The following is an 18,170-nucleotide window of genomic DNA, read 5'->3' on the forward strand; positions in this document are numbered from 1 at the left end:
TTTGCCATTTTGTTGCCCAATCACTTAGTTTTGTGAGATCTTTCTGAAGTTCTTCACAGTCTGCTTTGGTCTTAAATATCTTGAGCAGTTTAGTATCGTCTGCAAACTTTGCCACCTCACTGTTTACCCCTTTCTCCAGATCATTTATGAACAAGTTGAATAGGATCGGTTCTAGGACTGACCCTTGGGGAACACCACTAGTTACCCCCTCCATTCTGAAAATTTACCATTTATTACTACCCTTTGTTCCCTGTCTTTTAACCAGTTCTCAATCCATGAAAGGATCTTCCCTCTTATCCCATGACAACTTAATTTACGTAAGAGCCTTTGGTGAGGGACCTTGTCAAAGGCTTTCTTGAAATCTAAGTACGCTATGTCCACTGGATCCCCCTTGTCCACGTTTGTTGACCCCTTCAAAAAACTTTAATAGATTAGTAAGACATGATTTCCCTTTACAGAAACCATGTTGACTTTTGCCCAACAATTTATGTTCTTCTATGTGTCTGACAATTTTATTCTTTACTATTGTTTCAACTAATTTGTCCGGTACTGACGTTAGACTTACCGGTCTGTAATTGCCGGGATCACCTCTAGAGCCCTTTTTAAATATTGGCGTTACATTAGCTATCTTCCAGTCATTGGGTACAGAAGCTGATTTAAAGGACAGGTTACAAACCATAGTTAATAGTTCTGCAATTTCACATTTGAGTTCTTTCAGAACTCTTGGGTGAATGCCATCTGGTCCCGGTGACTCATTCCTGTTAAGTTTATCAGTTAATTCCAAAACCTCCTCTAGTAACACTTCACTCTGTGACAATTCCTAAGATTTGTCAGCTACAAAGGACGGCTCAGGTTTGGGAATCTCCCTAACATCCTCAGCCGTGAATTACTGCACAGCCAAGGCTTCCTCAGCTGTGGAGCTTGGGCTGCAGGTGGAGCTGAGGACAGGGGTGGAGCTGGGGCTAGAGGCAGAGAGGGAATAAGGGCAGAGCTGGGCTGGGGCTGGAGAAGGGGCTGTGGTCAGAGCTGCAGCTAGGGTCAGAGCTGCTCTGGGGGCGGAGCAGGCAGCAGAGTGAAGCTGCAGCTGGGGTTGGAGCTGCTCTGGGGGTGGAGCTTGGGGTGGAGAGGATACGAGGGTGGAGCTGGTCCTAGAGGCAGAGCAGGACTGGGGATTGAATGGGGTTGGAGGCTGAGCTAGTGTGTGGGCGGAGTGGGGCTGGAAGCATTCCGCTCTTTCCCCGCCCCCCCTGGGGGCTGGCCCTGGCCCTGCTGTCTGCCCCCCTGAACATTCCTCTGTGCCCCCCTAGGGGGCATGCCCCACAGTTTGAGGACCACTGCCCTATGAGTTAGGAAGTACTATTATCCTCATTTACAGATAGAGATTGTTAGGAGGCTGTTATAAAAGGGAAAGTCTTAGGCTACATCCTCACTACAGGGGGGGGTCGATTTAAGATACGCAAATTCAGCTACGTATCAGTTCCGACTTACCCTGTTGTGAGGACGGCGGCAAAATCGACTGCCGCGGCTCCCAGTCGACGGTGCTTACTCCCACCTCCGCTGGTGGAGTAAGCGCGTCGGTTCGGGGATCGATTGTCGCGTCCTGACAAGACGCGATAAGTCGATCCCCAAGAGATCGATTTCTACCCGCCGATTCAGGCAGGTAGTGTAGACCTAGCCTTAGAAACTTATGAGTCTTTTTAGAAGAGTCTGTAAAACATTTTCCATGGTCCAAACAGTAAAGCAGTGTGGAGAAAATATGTGCTATTTTATATCTTCATTTATGTTTATCAAATGTTTCTAGCCAAGAGGATTTTTTCTTCTGTTTTGCTCACAGATGTGTATGAATGTTTGAATAGTAACTACAGATGAATTATGTAGTTTAATTAAATATGAATTTATATAGAGTCCTTGCTTAAGCAATGCAGTTTTATAATACAATTTGGTCAGTGAGACACCATAACATGTGTAGTTCTCTGCAGGTAGGAAAACCATACTTCTGTTGTGCTAGGTAGAGTCAAGTATTGAAGGTCACTTGGGGGAACAAAAGTGTAATCTTTCCTGTATTGCACGTTTAATAGAACTTTGGATTTATGCTATTCTAGTTATTCCATATAGTTATTTAAAGGAGACTGGTTTATTTATGTAGTTTGAAGAAGCCTACAATGGTAACAGGCTCAGACATCAGTACTTCAATTTTTTGCACTAGCTATTGGAACTTCTTTCTGCTAACAATTAGGAATGTAGACTATCAGTACTATTGTTCTTTCTTTCACCCTCAAGTCCAACTCTTGTTCCTTGTCTGTTGAAATAAAGAATTTCATATGCCTTAGCTCAAGAAACATATTTTTATAAGAAATGTCACCCTGTAGCTACTCTTCTCTTGAAATTACTTTGCTGCTATGACACTGCACATCTAATCATTTAGAATAGTGAGCAGTCAATGTGTTTCTACTGTCCAATATATTTATATCAGCTTTTTCTGATAACCCAATTTCAAACAAGGGAATTTAGAGATGTGGGCAGCCATTGAACTTTCTGTTTCCTGTGGTGAATGTGTAAGTGCAAGTATTTATCATCGATATGTGAACTTACATCATGCATATAAAATGATAGGATTATTTTTCTCTCTGGATACTCTGAATTGATTTTGACACTGAGTTATATGAACTAAAGTAACGCTGATAGACACTTTACCTACTGCTTTTTGTCTATTCTGCTACAGCCATCCTGCTCTGAAATTCCAAAGATTGAATGGATTTTTACTATTTTCTTCAATAGGGTATAATTGCCATGCATAGTATAGTATCAAAAAGAATAGGCAGCTGTTTATCTTTAAAATATTTTGTCATTTATCTTATATAGATATTGTTCAGCCACTAAAATATATTATAAGCAAAGCTGATAGTGCTATCTATATTTAAGGTTCTTCAATACTTTATATTATAAGATCTTGTTTTCATTTGCTTATAATATTGCCAAACTTAAAATGTTTTAGGCTGAAATTTTCCTTGCTGGGTGTCTGTCTCAGGCTTTTTGGGGCAAAAATGGTTCATCTGTTACTGCAAACAAGATTAGGGGGGAAATGTTTCTTTCCATGTTAAAAAATGCATACAGCCATTTCACTGAGAAGCTCTAGTCAGGGCCGGCTCCAGGCACCAGCGCAGCAAGCAGGTGCTTGGGGCGGCCAACGGAAAGGGACGGCACGTCCGGCTCTTCGGCGGCGGGTCCCTCACTCCCTCTTGGAGGGAAGGACCTACCGCCGAATTGCCGCTGAAGAATGAAGCGGCGGCGGTAGAGCTGCTGCCGAAGTGCCGCCAATCACGGCTTCCCTCCCCCGCCCCCCGGCTTGGGTCGGCAAAAACGCTGGAGCCAGCCCTGGCTCTAGTGTCTCTATTCTTTGGGGGCAGGGACTTTAAATTTGTCGGGGGGGGGGGTCATCCTGACACCAGGGATGTGCCTTTTGCTTTCCCCATGAAAAACAGTGCAAATTTGGCCGAATTATAAACTTCGGGGCGGGGCGGGGGGGGGCAGTTTGCACATGCTCAATAGAGACTTATTAATTTGTTGGCTAAACTATCTCAGGATGCCATTTGTACAAAGCACGCTCCATCATGGGGCTGCAGAGGCACAGTGGATTTTCCCTATAAATACTGTTATGGGCTGTTGTGGGCCACTGTGACACCTGGCAAAAAAAATGAGACCAAGGAAGTCTGTCTCCCCTGTACTCTCAATGCTTCTGGTGCCCAAGCAATGTGGAGGAGGAAGTGGCCTGATTGGATGCAGAGGTCTCAAGAGACAGACTTAAGGTGGGGGATGTGGCAGAGGGAGTAGATTGGGACAAGAAGCTTGAGGGAGGAAGAGTGGAATTGGGATCAGGGGTGGGAGGTGGGGAGCAGACAGATCAGCTGAGGAGCTGGAGCGAGTGGGGACAGGGACTGATTGGAAACGGAGATTGTGGGAGAGGGAGAAGAGAGAGATTGGGCGCTGGGATGGGGGGAAGACTGGGACTTGCATGGGGAGCCCTGAGGGATGACCTAGAACTGGCTGGGCAAGGAGACTGGGACTGGAACAAGACGCTGCATGGGGGATGGCAGGATGTAGACCGGGAGAAGAAGCTGATGGAGAGAAAAGACAGGATTGGTATAGGGACGGACACCATTACTCAGCAAATGTCTGAATTGGGAAGGGGTTGCAAGCGCTTTAGAGGACTGGATTAAAATTCAAAATGATCTGAACAAACTGGAGAAATGGTCTGAAGTAAATAAGATGAAATTCAATAAGGACAAATACAAAGTACTCCACTTAGGAAGGAACAATCAATTGCACACATACAAAATGGGAAATGACTGCCTAGGAAGTAGTACTGCAGAAAGGGATCGGGGGGGGGGGGGGGGGTCATAGTGGATCACAAGCTAAATGTGAGTCAACAGTGTAACACTTGCAAAAAAAGCAAACATTGTCCTGGGATTGTCTATTAGCAAGACACGAGAAATAATTCTTCTGTTCTACTCTGCACTGATTAGGCCTCAACTGGAGTACTGTGTCCAGTTCTGGGTGCTACATGTCAGGAAAGATGTGGACAAATTGGAGAAAGTCCAGAGAACAGCAACAAAAATGATTAAAGGTCTAGAAAACATGACCTATTAGGGAAGATTGAAAAAAATTTGTTTAGTTTGGAGAAGAAGAGACTGAGAGGGGACATGATAACAGTTTTCAAGTACATAATAGGTTGGTACAAGAAGGAGGGAGAAAAATTATTTTTAAAAATGGAAGCTGAGATTCAAGTGTACTCACTTGACTCCAGGCGCTAGGACTTTAGGAGGAAAAAAATCAAATACCACAAGACTTGCAATGAAATCACAAAAGTTGGCAACACTGCTATTTGCATAATGAAAAACAGGTACCTTAACCTCAATACCCACACAACCTGAGCTACCAATGCACAACCCCTTAATTATCACACAAAATAACAGAATGTCAAACTTTTTAGAACCACAAACAAAACCAAAATAAAACAATGACAAACCCACCTATGTAATGCAAACAAGAATTCCTTACATCCTTCATGAAATGAAGGTGGGAGAATCTTCCATGCAGGGAAGAATTAGGCTGTTTCTGACCACAGCCTGATTTTTAAAAAGTCCCTGATAATCCAAACTTCCAATAGAGTCAGGTGGGATTGGCCAATGGCAACTTGGCCAGCAAGAGGCAGACAGCTTCAGCTATCCAGAAAGCACTATCAGCACAGCACCTCCCAGAAAGACACTTGTAAGGCAGCCTGACTTACAATCAGGGCCGGTGCAACCTATTAGGCAACCTAGGCGGTCGCCTAGGAAGCTAGGATTTGGGGGGCGGCATTTTCTTCGGCGGCGACCGCGGTGGCCGGATCTTCGGCCGCCCCGGTCGCCGCCGGCATTTAGACGGATGGAGCTGGGGCAGGGGGGCGCAGGGAGGGCCGCCTGCAGCAAGTAAGGGGGGGGGGGGGTGGCACACGGGGGGGGGGGGGCGGCACACAGGGGAACTCTCCGCCCCAGCTCACCTCTGCTTCGCCTCCTCCCCTGAGCACGCTGCCCCGCTCTGCTTCTCCCCCTCCCAGGCTTGCGGCACCAAACAGCTGATTGGTGCCACAAGCCTGGGAGGCGGGAGAAGTGGAGCAGCGACAGCATGCTCAGGGAGGAGGCGGAGCAGAGGTGGGCTGGGAGTTGCCGCACGGCTCCCCGGGCGGGGGCGGGGGGGGAGCTGCCACAGGGCGGGGGGGGGGAGCTGCTGCAGGGCTCGGGGAGGAGGCAGAGCAGAGGTGAGCTGGGGTGGGGAGCTGCCGCACGGCTCCCTGGGGGGGGGGGAGCTGCCACGGGGGGGGTGCCTCAGGGCGGGGGGGCGGGGAGCTGCCGCAGGGCTCGGGGACGGCGCAAGGTGGAAGTTTCGCCTAGGGCGCGAAACATCCTTGCACCGGCCCTGCTTATACAGCAACACAGGTCACCACTATTATCATTCTAACAGAACTCAGTAGCGCTACCATAACTGCAAAGTTTTAGGCATTCCCTTTAAAAAGTCTATCTTGCAGTGCAAAGCAACATAATTTGGGTTCCCAGCAGAATTTAGTTAGTTCTAACTGCTCCCATTGAAGTCCATGACAAAGTTCCCCCATTGACTTCTGTAGGAGCAGAGTGAGGTCAACACAGAGTGGTTTTGAAAATTTAATCTGTGAAGTTATACAAGTCAAAAAACAGATTTGTAGTAGTTTGGGGTTCTTTCTGGTCATTGTTTAGCTTCACTTTTTAAGTAAACTAGTTTGGATATTTTCCCTTTAATTTTATAATATAAGAAAACAAGATCTAAAACAAAACAAAAACGCTTTAATTCCCAGATATAGAGATAATGTGTACTGAGAACTCTAAACCAGTGTCTCAGTCTTTCCACTTTCAGGATTCTTCTGATTTGTCTTGCGTACCCCCAAGATTCACCTCACTTAAAAACTATTTGCTTATATGCTTAGACATAAAAATACAAAAGGGACACAGTACTCTATTACTGCAAAATTGCTTACTTTCTTATTTTTACCATATAATTATAAAATAAATTGACTGGAATATAAATATTGTACTTACATTTCAGTATACAGTATATAGAGCAGTATAAACAAGTCATTGTCTGCATTAAATTTTAGTTTGTACTGACTTCACTAGTGCTTTTTATGTAGCCTGTTGTAAAACTAGGCAATTATCTAGAGGAATTGATGTACTCCCTGGAAAACCTCTACATACCCACAGGGGTATGCATACCTTGGTTGACAATCACTGCTCTAAAACTATCAGCCTTCCTCTGCACAATGTATATAAGGGCTGTCAAGCAATTTAAAAAATTAATCGTGATTAATTGTGTGATTAAAAATATTAATCACACTGTTAAACAATAATAGAATACCATTTAGTTAAATATTTATGGATGTTTTCTACATTTTCAAATATAATGATTTCAATTACAACACAAAGTGTACAGTGCTCACTTTATATTTATTTTTGATTACAAGTATTTGCACTCTAAAAAAAACAAGAAATTGTATTTTTCAATTCATCTAATACAAGTACTGCAATCTCTTTATGATGAAAGTTGAACTTACAAATGTAGAATTATGTACAAAAATAACTGCATTCAAAAATAAAACAATGCACAACTTTAGAGCCTACAAGTCCACTCAGTCCTATTTCTTGTTCAGTCAATCACTGAGATAAACAAGCTTGTTTACATGTAGGAGATAATGCTGCCTGCTTCTTGTTCACAATGTCACCTGAAAGTGAGAACAGGAGTTTGCATGGCACTGTTGCAGCCAGCATCACAAGATATTTACATGCCAGATGCGCTAAAGATTCATATGTCCCTTCATGCTTCATCCACCATTCCAGAGGACATGAGTCCACGCTGATGATGGGTTCTGCTCGATAACAATCCAAAGCAGTGCGGACCAACACATGTTCAGTTTCATCATCTGAATCAGATGCCACCAGCTGAAGGTTGATTCTCTTTTTTGGTGGTTTGAGTTTTGTAGTTTCTGCATTGGAGTGTTGCTCTTTTAAGACTTCTGAAAGCATGCTCCATATCTCGACCCTCTCAGATTTTGGAAGGCCCTTCAGATTCTTAAACCTTGGGTCAAGTGCTGTTGCTATCTTTAGAAATCTCACATTAGTACCTTCTTTGCCTTTTGTCAAATCTGCAGTGAAAGTGTTCTTAAAATGAACAACATCATCATCTGAGACTCCTATAACATGAAATATATGGCAGAATGAGGGTAAAACAGAGGAGGGAACATACAATTCTCCCCAAAGTTCAGTCACAAATTTAATTAATGCATTATTTTTTTAATGAGTGTCATCAACATGGAAGCATGTCCTCTGGAATTATAGCCGAAGCATGAAGGGGCATACGAATGTTTAGCATATCTAGCACGTAAATACCTTGCAATGCCAGCTACAAAAGTCCCATCTGAATGCCTGTTCTCACTTTCTGGTGACATTGTAAATAAAAAGTGGGCAGCATTATCTCCCGTAAATGTAAACAAACTTGTTTGTCTTAGCAATTGGTTGAACAAGAAGCAGGACTGAGTGGACTTGTAGGCTCTAAAGTTTTGCATTGTTTTGTTTTTGAGTACAGTTATGTAACAAAACAAAAAAATCTACATTTGTAAATTGCACTTTCACGATAAAGATATTGCAATACAGTACTTGTATGAGGTGAACTGAAAAATACAATTTCTTTTGTTTCTTATTTTTACAGTGCAAATATTTGTAATCAAAAACAATAAAGTGAGCAGTGTACACTTTGTATTCTGTGTTCTAATTGAAATCAATATATTTGAAAATGTAGAAAAACATCCAAAAATATTTAATAACTTTCAATTGGTATTCTATTATTTAACACTGTGATTAAAACTGCAATTAATTGCAATTAATTTTTTTGAGTTAATTGCATGAGTTAGAATATCAGGGTTAGAAGGGACCTCAGGAGGTCATCTAGTCCAACCCCCTGCTCAAAGCAGGACCAATCCCCAGACAGATTTTTTGCCCCAGATCCCTAAATGGCCCCCACAAGGATTGAACTCACAACACTCTGCAATTAATCAACAGCCCTAATATATATATATATATATATGTGTGTGCCTCTGCTAACATTTAGGAACACATTGGTGATAAATAACTGCCTATGCGGATGAAAGCTGACTAACCTTTGTCATTAGCAAGTAATATGTGATTTAACCAATAAGAATTTAAAAAAAAAATCAGAACACATAACTGAGGTATGTCACTTTCCTTAGTACAGGTTTAGGGTTAGAGTTATTTTGATAATAGGTCTGGTCTACAATTTGACCTAATTAGCTTTATCAGCACAAAGTTATTTTTCAAGTGTCAGGTTAGGGAATGCAAAGACATTTCCATATAAGATTTTCCTAGTGGCAGAAGTTCATGCCATAGTCTTGCACATTATTCTCTGCGAAGACTACCTTAACCTTTGCAGTTTTTCTGCAGAGAGTCTCTCCCTGACCTCCCAAAGTGTAAATTCCAAGGGGTTATCACAAGTTTAATATTAAGGTGACCATACATCCAGTTTTGGCCGGGATAGCCCCTTTTTTAAGCCCTGTCTTGGTCGTCCCGACTCCCCCCTCCCCCCCCCCCAAAAAAAAGAGGCATTTGTCCCATTTGCTCTTGCTCTTGCCAACTGATCAAGTTAGCAAACAGGACAAATGCCCACCTTTGTTAAAAAAGTCAGGCGTGATGCAGAGGACCATGCGGGGGACAAGCGGAAATGTCAGCCCCTTGTGGGGGGAGAGGCAGGGCTGGGGGGCGGGGAGAGAACATTCCAGTACAGAGGGGTCCCACAGGGTTCCAGTGAGGGGCAACAGCCTTGCAGGGGGTGCGGGGAGCAGGATTTCAGCGACCAGCAAGAGCAAAGGGGGGCCTCAGGTGAGTGGCTGGGGGTGTCTTGTTTTCTCTTTGGGAAATATGGTCACCCTATTAATTCTGCCTTGTCTCACTGCATGCATGCTTCGTTGTTGGCAAGGGCTGCTCTTCTCTCACTGCACATACTTCCCTGTTGCTTCATTCCCTTCTCCCCTCAATATCTGTCTCTGGCTGGTGGCTACCATCCCACAGCTGACCCTGAGAGCAGTTCTGGTAGCAGTGGTACCTAGTAAAGACAGCTAAATTGGCTCCTCATTTCCAGTTGCCTTTAAAGGTGTCCAAGCTCCTCTTTGCCGGACAAAGAGCCCATGGAAGCAGTTGGAAACAAGGAGAAGAGTCAGCACCATGTGGCCCTCCAGATAGCCTGAGGACTGCTACTTCTGACTCAATCTCAGATTTATTCATTTTGCATCTATGCCCCCTGGAAAGGCCTTTAGGTCTTCTTTTTCACCAAAGATTTGCTCTAGCATGGCTTGGATAGAGTTCTCCAATTCAGAACCGGGGCCTGAGTTTCCATTACAAGTAGCTGATGCCAGCTTTAGGCAGATTTCAGCTTGAAAACATCTAACTGATCCAATTAATTTTTGTACACACAATTGTCACGTTGTCTCTGAATTAATTCTGTACATTTCAGATCATCAGGTTTGGCAAACTGTTGTAACATTAGCATTTTTATGGTTCCCTAAGTGAGTGCTTAGCTAGACATGGATCTAACAAGGCACTTAAGCACATACTTATCGTTAAGCACAAAAACTCATGTATGACCATTCTGTACATTAGCAATTTCACACACACACACATATTTGGTGTTCTTTGGTGTTTTTGAATATTGAATGATATTCTGAAACTACCAAATAATTTAAATTTTAATAGTCACTATTAAGTATATGCTACACAATCTTTACATAATATGTTAATACTACTCATTTAGAATTCTTAACTTTCAGTGTTAAATATCTTGACCATTACAAATGACAGCAGGCTAAAATTTGACATACAGATTACCACTTGGATATGACATTTTCTACCAAATAAGTTCCTGATCCTGCAAACAGATATGTGAGTAACTTTACCCACTCAAATAATTCTATTGACCTTACTCATGTGAGTAAAATTACTTATATGGGTTTGTACTAATGAGGCAAAAATACGTAAATCAGTTAAATCACTGACACAGCAAACAATGCATCATCATTTCTGCTTTATCACTCAAAAATGGCTTTTGGGGGAGGTGGCCAAAGTGTCTCTCTAAAATATTTTATTGTTCCGAAAAACAGTATTAAGGCATCAAAAGAAATATTACATATCTTTATATAATTTATACATGCTATGCTGTGAGATTTCTGGTAATCCAGTGGCCTAATCTTTAATAAATGTAAACAAGCAAATTTTATAATCTGACATGTATAAGAATTGAGAAAAAACAAAACATAACAAAACATGCACACAATGTTCTTTGTCTTAAAATGAGAACTTATAGTTATACATTTACTTTCTACAAACTGGAGCCTTTTGAGTTTACATTGAGAAATAGCTAAGCACATGCCTACCTACTTTTCAAAGTACTTTAGCTCTAAAAATGCAATAATGCTACATAATTTTTACTAACTGTTTATTGTATATCCTGTAGTAGTTCCCTCTGCACCTGAGATAAGGATGTGAAATTCTCCTAAAATTTCCCCCCTTTAAAACCATCGTCTCCACAAAGACCTAATATCATGGTCACCAGCAGATGCTTTTTGGAGTCTAACAAAACTGTAGCATAGGCTAGTTATATACTTACTTCTGGTATTACCCTGTCCTGAGTACTGAGCATACAAACAATAAATAACATTCCGTAATCAATCTGCAATGAAAGTTACAACCCAGTTCAGAAGCCAAACTGTGATCCTTTTATATTGCAAATGCCACTAGGGCATTGTTACTACAAATACAATATTTTGTCAAAGTTTTATTTTTCACAATTTAGTATCAGCCGTTTCAAACTATAATCTGCTGAAACTTGCTGGTTGACAGAGGCAAAAATCATAGATCATTCAGGATTTTGAGTAGGGATTTTTTTTTTTTAATTGTAAAACTAAATGGTGCCTCCGTATTGACTATGTAATAGAGAAGGTTAGAGGATGCCAACTCCATTAAGTTACAACTTTCAAGGTTATGATATTTATTAAGGGGTAAACAGTGAGGTGGCAAAATTTGCAGATGATACAAAACTACTCAAGATAGTTAAGTCCAAAGCATAGTGCAAAGCATTACAAAGCGATCTCAGAAAACAGGGCGACTGGCCAACAAAATGGCAGATGAAATTCAATGTTGATAAATGCAAAGTAATGCACACTGGAAAACATAATCCCAACTATACATACAAAATGATGGGATCTAAATGAGCTGTTACCACTCAAGAAAGAGATCTTGGAGTCATTGTGGATAGTTCTCTGAAAATATTCATTCATTGTGCAGCGGGCGTCTAAAAAGCCAACAATGTTGGGAATCATTAGAAAAGGGATAGATAATAAGACAGAAAACATCATATTGCTTCTATATAAATCCATGGTATGCCCACATCTTAATACCATGTGCAGATCTGGTTGCCCATCTCAAAAAAGATACACTGGAATGGGAAAAGGAACAGAAAAGGGCAAAAAAATTATTAGAGGTATGGGACCACTTCCATATGAGGAGAGATTTAATAAAACTGGGACTTTTCAGCTTGAAAAAGAGACGACTAAGCAAGGATACAATAGAGATCTATAAAATCATGACTGGTGTGGAGAAAGTAAACAAGAAAGTGTTATTTACTCCTTCTCATAACACAAGAACTAGGGGTCACCAAATGACATTAATAAGCAGCAGGTTTAAACCAAACAAAAAAGTATTTTTTCACACAACTCACAGTCAACCTGTGGAACTCCTTGCCAGAGGATGTTGTGAAGGCCAAGACTATAACAGGGTTCAAAAAAAGAACTAAATAAATTCATGGAGGATAGGTCCATCAATGGCTATTAGCCAGGATGGATAGGGATGCAAAACTATGCTCTGAAGTGTCCCTAGCTTGTTTGCCAGAAGCTGGGAATGGGAGACAGAGGATGGATCACTTGATGATTACCTGTTCTGTTCATTCCCTCTGAAGCACCTGGCATTGGCCACTGTTGGAAGACAGGATACTGGGCTAGATGGACTATTGGTCTGACCCAGTATGGCCATATTATGTTATTTTCATTCTGCATTGGAATGAAAATTTGTATTTTTTTTTTTACAAAACAGAATGGTGTGGAACCCTCCATTTTCAGATTGAAAAGGTTAAGTTCCTGATTAGTGTGTCTACCTCTCTGGTCAGAAGTGAATAGATTGCCTTCGAACTCAGAAATCTTCCCGTTAGAAACTTCATCAAACCAATACGTCTTTGTGAAATGTTTCGGTTTTGGCGAAACAATATATTTCAATGTCAAAAATGTCCCAAGAAGCTCTACTATGTAACATTCGTACTGTTCAGAAGCAGTCTAGATAATGTAATAAAGGATTTTTATTATGCAAAGCTTCATTAAAAGGAACAGGTTGGGTGGTGGAGTTTTAATGGTGCACAAGATGAATATAACACTTGCTCAGGCATCTTATGTAATAAGCACCAAGTTTTCTGAGTACCTGGGGCAGTAATTTCATTATCCATTATTGTCACAAAGTTACGTCTCATTTAAATGAATGTGACACCTGCAATTCACTACAAAAGTTTTTTTCTCCTGCTGACAATAGCCCACCTTAACTGATTACACTAGTTATAGTTGGTATGGCAACACCCATTTTGTCACATTCTCTGTATATATATATATATATATATCTTCCTACTGTATTTTCCACTGCATGCATCCGATGAAGTGGGTTTTAGCCCACGAAAGCTTATGCTTAAATAAATTTGTTAGTCTCTAAGGTGCCACAAGTACTCCTTGTTCTTTTAACAAAAATAATGTAGCTCATGCGGCATCTCAAAATAAGGCTAGCCTTTTACGAATAAAGCTTAAAGGAAATGAAATTAAATAGAGCTGTAGTAAAAACTTGATAAAAAGGGGGAAATTCAAAGTTGGGACCATCCTTTTACCAGGGGAGTCTTCGCTATTACTACCCTTCGTTCACCCCATTGTGCCGAAGCAGTATAGCTCATCTGGTTTTCCATGAAGAGGGCTTCAGAAGAGTGGCGATGCTATATACCATCTAGCATGAGCTACAATACCCAGGCACAAAAGGGGAAGTTAAGGACAGAATAAGGTCAACTTTTATCCAAAATCCCCAGAGGCCTATTCCATTTTTAACTCTATTTTCTTGCTTTTTGTGTGGTTGTTTGATCCTAGAGTTATTTTAATACAGTTTTTGCATTTCATATTAAACAGTGTACATAAAATACACTGGGTAATATCACGTAGAACATGAGAAATATTACTGCACATGTGAAATTATTGTTTGAATGAATCCTCAGCTCCAGTAGGTAAATTTAAGTAGAATTAAAATGTTTACATTTCTTTGGACATAAAAGTCCAAATAGGAAGAGGGCATAAAAGAAATGCGTACACTATTTCCTCTGAGCTGTTGACATTTGTATCAGTAAACACAGTAGAAGATCTTTTCAACAATGCAAAGAATTTTCTAACCATAAAGGAATGCCAAAGGAATCATTATTAAAAGGCTTGTCATTCCTCTTAACCTGCACTGTAAACAGTGAATTGCTGGTGCATAGTTAAGTAATATTTAAACGTGGAATGTACATTTAATTTTATAAATTACATGAAATGCAGGTTAAAGAGCAAAAGTTTTAGCAATAGCAGCAGCATTCCTTGACATTATGTGCACATAATTTAAGTGAACATCACACCTATTCACCAAAACAGTGACACATAACGTACTTGAAAGAGTAGACAAAAGAAGCATTAAGAAGCAATTACATTTGATGAGATATCTCAATAAAAGACTCTGGTATTTGATGACTGATGAACAGTCAAATCTCTAGAGTTTGAGTCTCTTGTAATACATTTTATTAAGTAGCTGTTTGAAGTTGCAAGCCCCATGTGCATCCAACGGCAGAACTATGCAATATGTTTTAGGTGGTTATTTAACTCTGGATTATGAGTACTGATGAAAGTGGCAGAGAACATGCCAGTTTCAAAATTGCCTACACATGCACTTGAAAATATTTATTGTGTACATGACCTTGGCAGGTTAAAGTGTGTAGAAAAAATATTTATCATTTTACTCTATTAAGAGGAGTCAAAAAGAAAGGAGTAATCACTATTAAGCATTTGGTCCATTCACACAGTTGCCTCATGCTATTTTTTTTAAAAATTAGCTAATAAAATCATAGGTACATACATTTGATGTTGGTTTGCTTGGTTGTTTTTGTTAAAATATATTCTATTACAATCTGCTAGGGAAACACTAGCTTAACACAACTGATTTGATATATAGTCATGTGATTTGCGTGACACTAATAGAGCAGAAGAAAGCTAAAAAGTTGCATGTTTTCATTAACTTATTTCATTTTAAAATTCTACAATGTTTTATAGTTTTAAATTTGATATTCCTGATGTAGAGTTACACAATTGTAAGATGGTACCTTGCCATGATAATGTTTTTTAAAAAGAAAGTGCTTTGCTTAACAGATCTCAAATCAGTTGCACGTAAATCATACACATTACTTTAATGTAATTTGTGTAACAATAAGCACTTATAAAAAAAGGTCAGAGAATATTACTAAGGACAGCCCCATTAAACACCCAAACAAAATATACACATCATATATTCAACAAATATTAGACCTATCCAAAAGTGAATCATCTTGTTTGACCAGCATAAAAAGTTTGCTGCAGTTGATCAGAACTATGTCTAAGTCATTTTTACTACGTGCATTTCCATGAAAGAAGAAACTTGTTTTTTTCTAAATTACAATCCAATTTTTCAGCATTTAACCCTAAAAAGATTGTAATTTTTTCATAACATACTTTACTCAGATGGAAACAAGAGTAAGTGATGGAAAAGGAAACTGACAGCTACTTGAATGGTACATACACGTAAGAGTACATTTAAGCTTCAAGTTGCCAGGAAAATGCAGAATACTAACTCTTTGCTGCAAAGCTCCCAAATCACAGGTCAAAAGAATAGCAACCTTATTTAAAAATAATTTTTGTGCATGACTGATTATACTGTCAACACCTTCCATTAGAGAATGGCATAATAAACTCAGATGTCTGTGAGTAGCTTCTCTCCCATTGTCCCCTCAGGCATTTCCAATCCATTGGGATAAGTCAGAGAGAGACCAGGAACTCAGAACACAGACAGGTACAGTGAATTATTGCAGTTTATAATACAGTTTTTGCAGGGGTCTTAAAAACAGGCATTCTATTTTGATTTATAGCTACTACTGCAGATGTCTGAGAGCAAATTAAGGGGGGGGGGGACGGGACCCTGATTACTTAATTCCTGAAGCAATTCTGAACATGCAGCAGCAAAGAATCCCACTTGAGTTACTTTCTACTGTAAAGATCAGGGCACAGTTCAGACACAAAGGACAGACTTGCAATCAACAAATATTAATCATCAACTTGAACTTATGCAGGAGCAATTATTTTTTAAAAAGCAGTGTAGTAGAAATATGAATGCAGTTATATTTATATATAAAAGTGTTCTAAAAAGGTTATCATATCAGTTTACAACACAAAGTCCTCTAACAAAAGGCTTGCAACAGTAAGAATCAATTAACTGCACCTGAAATATTAACCACTTCTACAGACCCTGCTTGATTTGAAAGCTACAATACTATAGCTTTTCTTTCTAATTTCCTACCAGCAAATTTAGACAAATAAATAATAGTTGTCTAATGCCTGTAATACCTGCATGAGGCTCACACGTAGATATCTATCCAGTGTTAGCAATTTGTAATTAAAAACAACATTGAATATTTATCACAACAAGAAAACATTAGGTTACACCGTGCTTACTTCGAAAATGCTCTGAAGCATAATAATAGACATCCTCATAGCCCTCATGGTAATCCTCCTCGGGTCGGTACTTTTTGCCTTTTCTTCTTCGCGATCTTCTTATCTGCTTCACAAAGCCCAAGAAACGTTCCATCTCTTTCACCAGCGCACAGTTATCAGCCCAGTTTACCTTTTGCTGGTCTTAGCAGCTAAGCTTCACAAAAAGCTGTTTGAGCATGAACGAACAGCAAATATAGATGGAGAGCTGCACCCTTTCACTAGCCACTCTGATACCATTTAAAAAAACAAAACAAAAAATAAAAAAGCCTCAACAGTTTCAGTTATGACAAAGCATTTTGTTTTACCTTTAAAAGGATCTTTATCAAATCCATTGTTTTTATGTTGAAATATTGCAACCAAGGTAAAGGAGGAAACAAAGAGAAGTGTTTGATCACAATCAGCTTTTAGACAAAACAGAACAAAGTTCAGAAGATCTGCCTGACAGCAAGAGGAATCCCAGCACTAAAATTTCACTATCCTATGTCTCCATCATTTGAAGAGGAGCTGGGGGGGCGGGGATACATGTTAGTCAATGGACTCAACCATATCTGAAGGCAAAACAGGTTTTCTGTAGCCTGTTAATCACTACCCTGATGTTTACTGTGGCACATGCTCAAGACCTCATTTGATTTCATTTGCTTTAAAAATGTTAACCACGCTGATCCATTTCCGATACCACACATGGTGGATGAATAAACAACAAAGTGGTTTAATCCATATACACAGCCTACTCACCGACAAGTGTGTGCGCTGAATGTGTTAATTGGAGCAGCAGGGAGAAAGCTCGGCAGCTGCTTAAAAATGACACGTTTACCCACAGGGCATTAATGTATTCCAATCATTGTTTGATCTAAATATTAAAATGCACTTCACAGACAGGCTCCTTATAGATCCAGCACAGCTATACAGTAATGCAAACAAAGAAAGCTACATCATGACCACACCGTACTGCCTACCCTTTACTGTACTCATCTAAAATCCTAGCTGAGTTGTAAAACTTGAAAAAAAAACAAAAAAAACAGAGCAAACCAACCAGACATGAAGCAGAACTCTGTTCTGTAAGCAAAAAGCCTGAAAAGGTGCTCACATTTTTCTGACAACTTGTTTCTGCATTCCACAATTATTCTCTAAGATAAGACAGGAATTTCACAAGCGTTTTTGACAAAATTCCCCTCCTTTAGGAGAGAACAAAAGCAATGACCATTCAAATCCAATCAGTTGAACATTTACCAGTTTGTTTTGTAACCTCACCACTCCAGTAAACTGAGTGAGGTCTTTGTACAAGTAGGAAACCTCCAGTCTGTTGCCACATGTTTGGAATGCAATTAATCACATCAGTCAAATTATCTTGTACCTACTTACCTACCACCGGGACATATCCTGTTCCTCCTTACCCTATGAGAGGAGTCCCAATTATTTACTTTGAAAGCCTGGTCACTATAGTTATTTGATGAACAAGTCACTAATTCAATTCATTTTAGGTTATGTCTACACTACGAGCTAGGAGTGTGATTCTCCTGCTTGCGTACATATATTCATGATAGTTCAATGAGAACTAGTGTGAGTATCAGTAGTGTAGCTGCAGTAGAGGTGAACTAAGCCATGCCCTGTACAAACACTCCTGAAATCAGAGGGTACCTACTTGGCACAGCTAAGCCATGTCTTCGCTTCCACTGCCCATGCATGCTACTGCTGTTAC

General features: G+C 40.2%; 1 protein-coding gene across 5 annotated transcripts in view; it reads right to left on the reverse strand.

The window, feature by feature from the left end:
- The window catches only part of GRIP1 (glutamate receptor interacting protein 1), a 358,951-nt gene extending 342,386 nt beyond the window's left edge, over window positions 1–16,565 (reverse strand). For all 5 annotated transcript variants that reach the window (XM_065419595.1, XM_065419580.1, XM_065419588.1 and 2 more), the window contains exon 1: window positions 16,433–16,565. In XM_065419595.1, the coding sequence (XP_065275667.1) occupies window positions 16,433–16,565 (133 nt within the window). The remainder of the gene's footprint in view (window positions 1–16,432) is intronic.
- Between the last annotated feature and the right edge of the window lie 1,605 nt (window positions 16,566–18,170).

Source organism: Emys orbicularis, chromosome 1, assembly GCF_028017835.1.
Source record: "Emys orbicularis isolate rEmyOrb1 chromosome 1, rEmyOrb1.hap1, whole genome shotgun sequence".
In the NCBI taxonomy this organism is placed as follows: Eukaryota; Metazoa; Chordata; order Testudines; family Emydidae; genus Emys; species Emys orbicularis.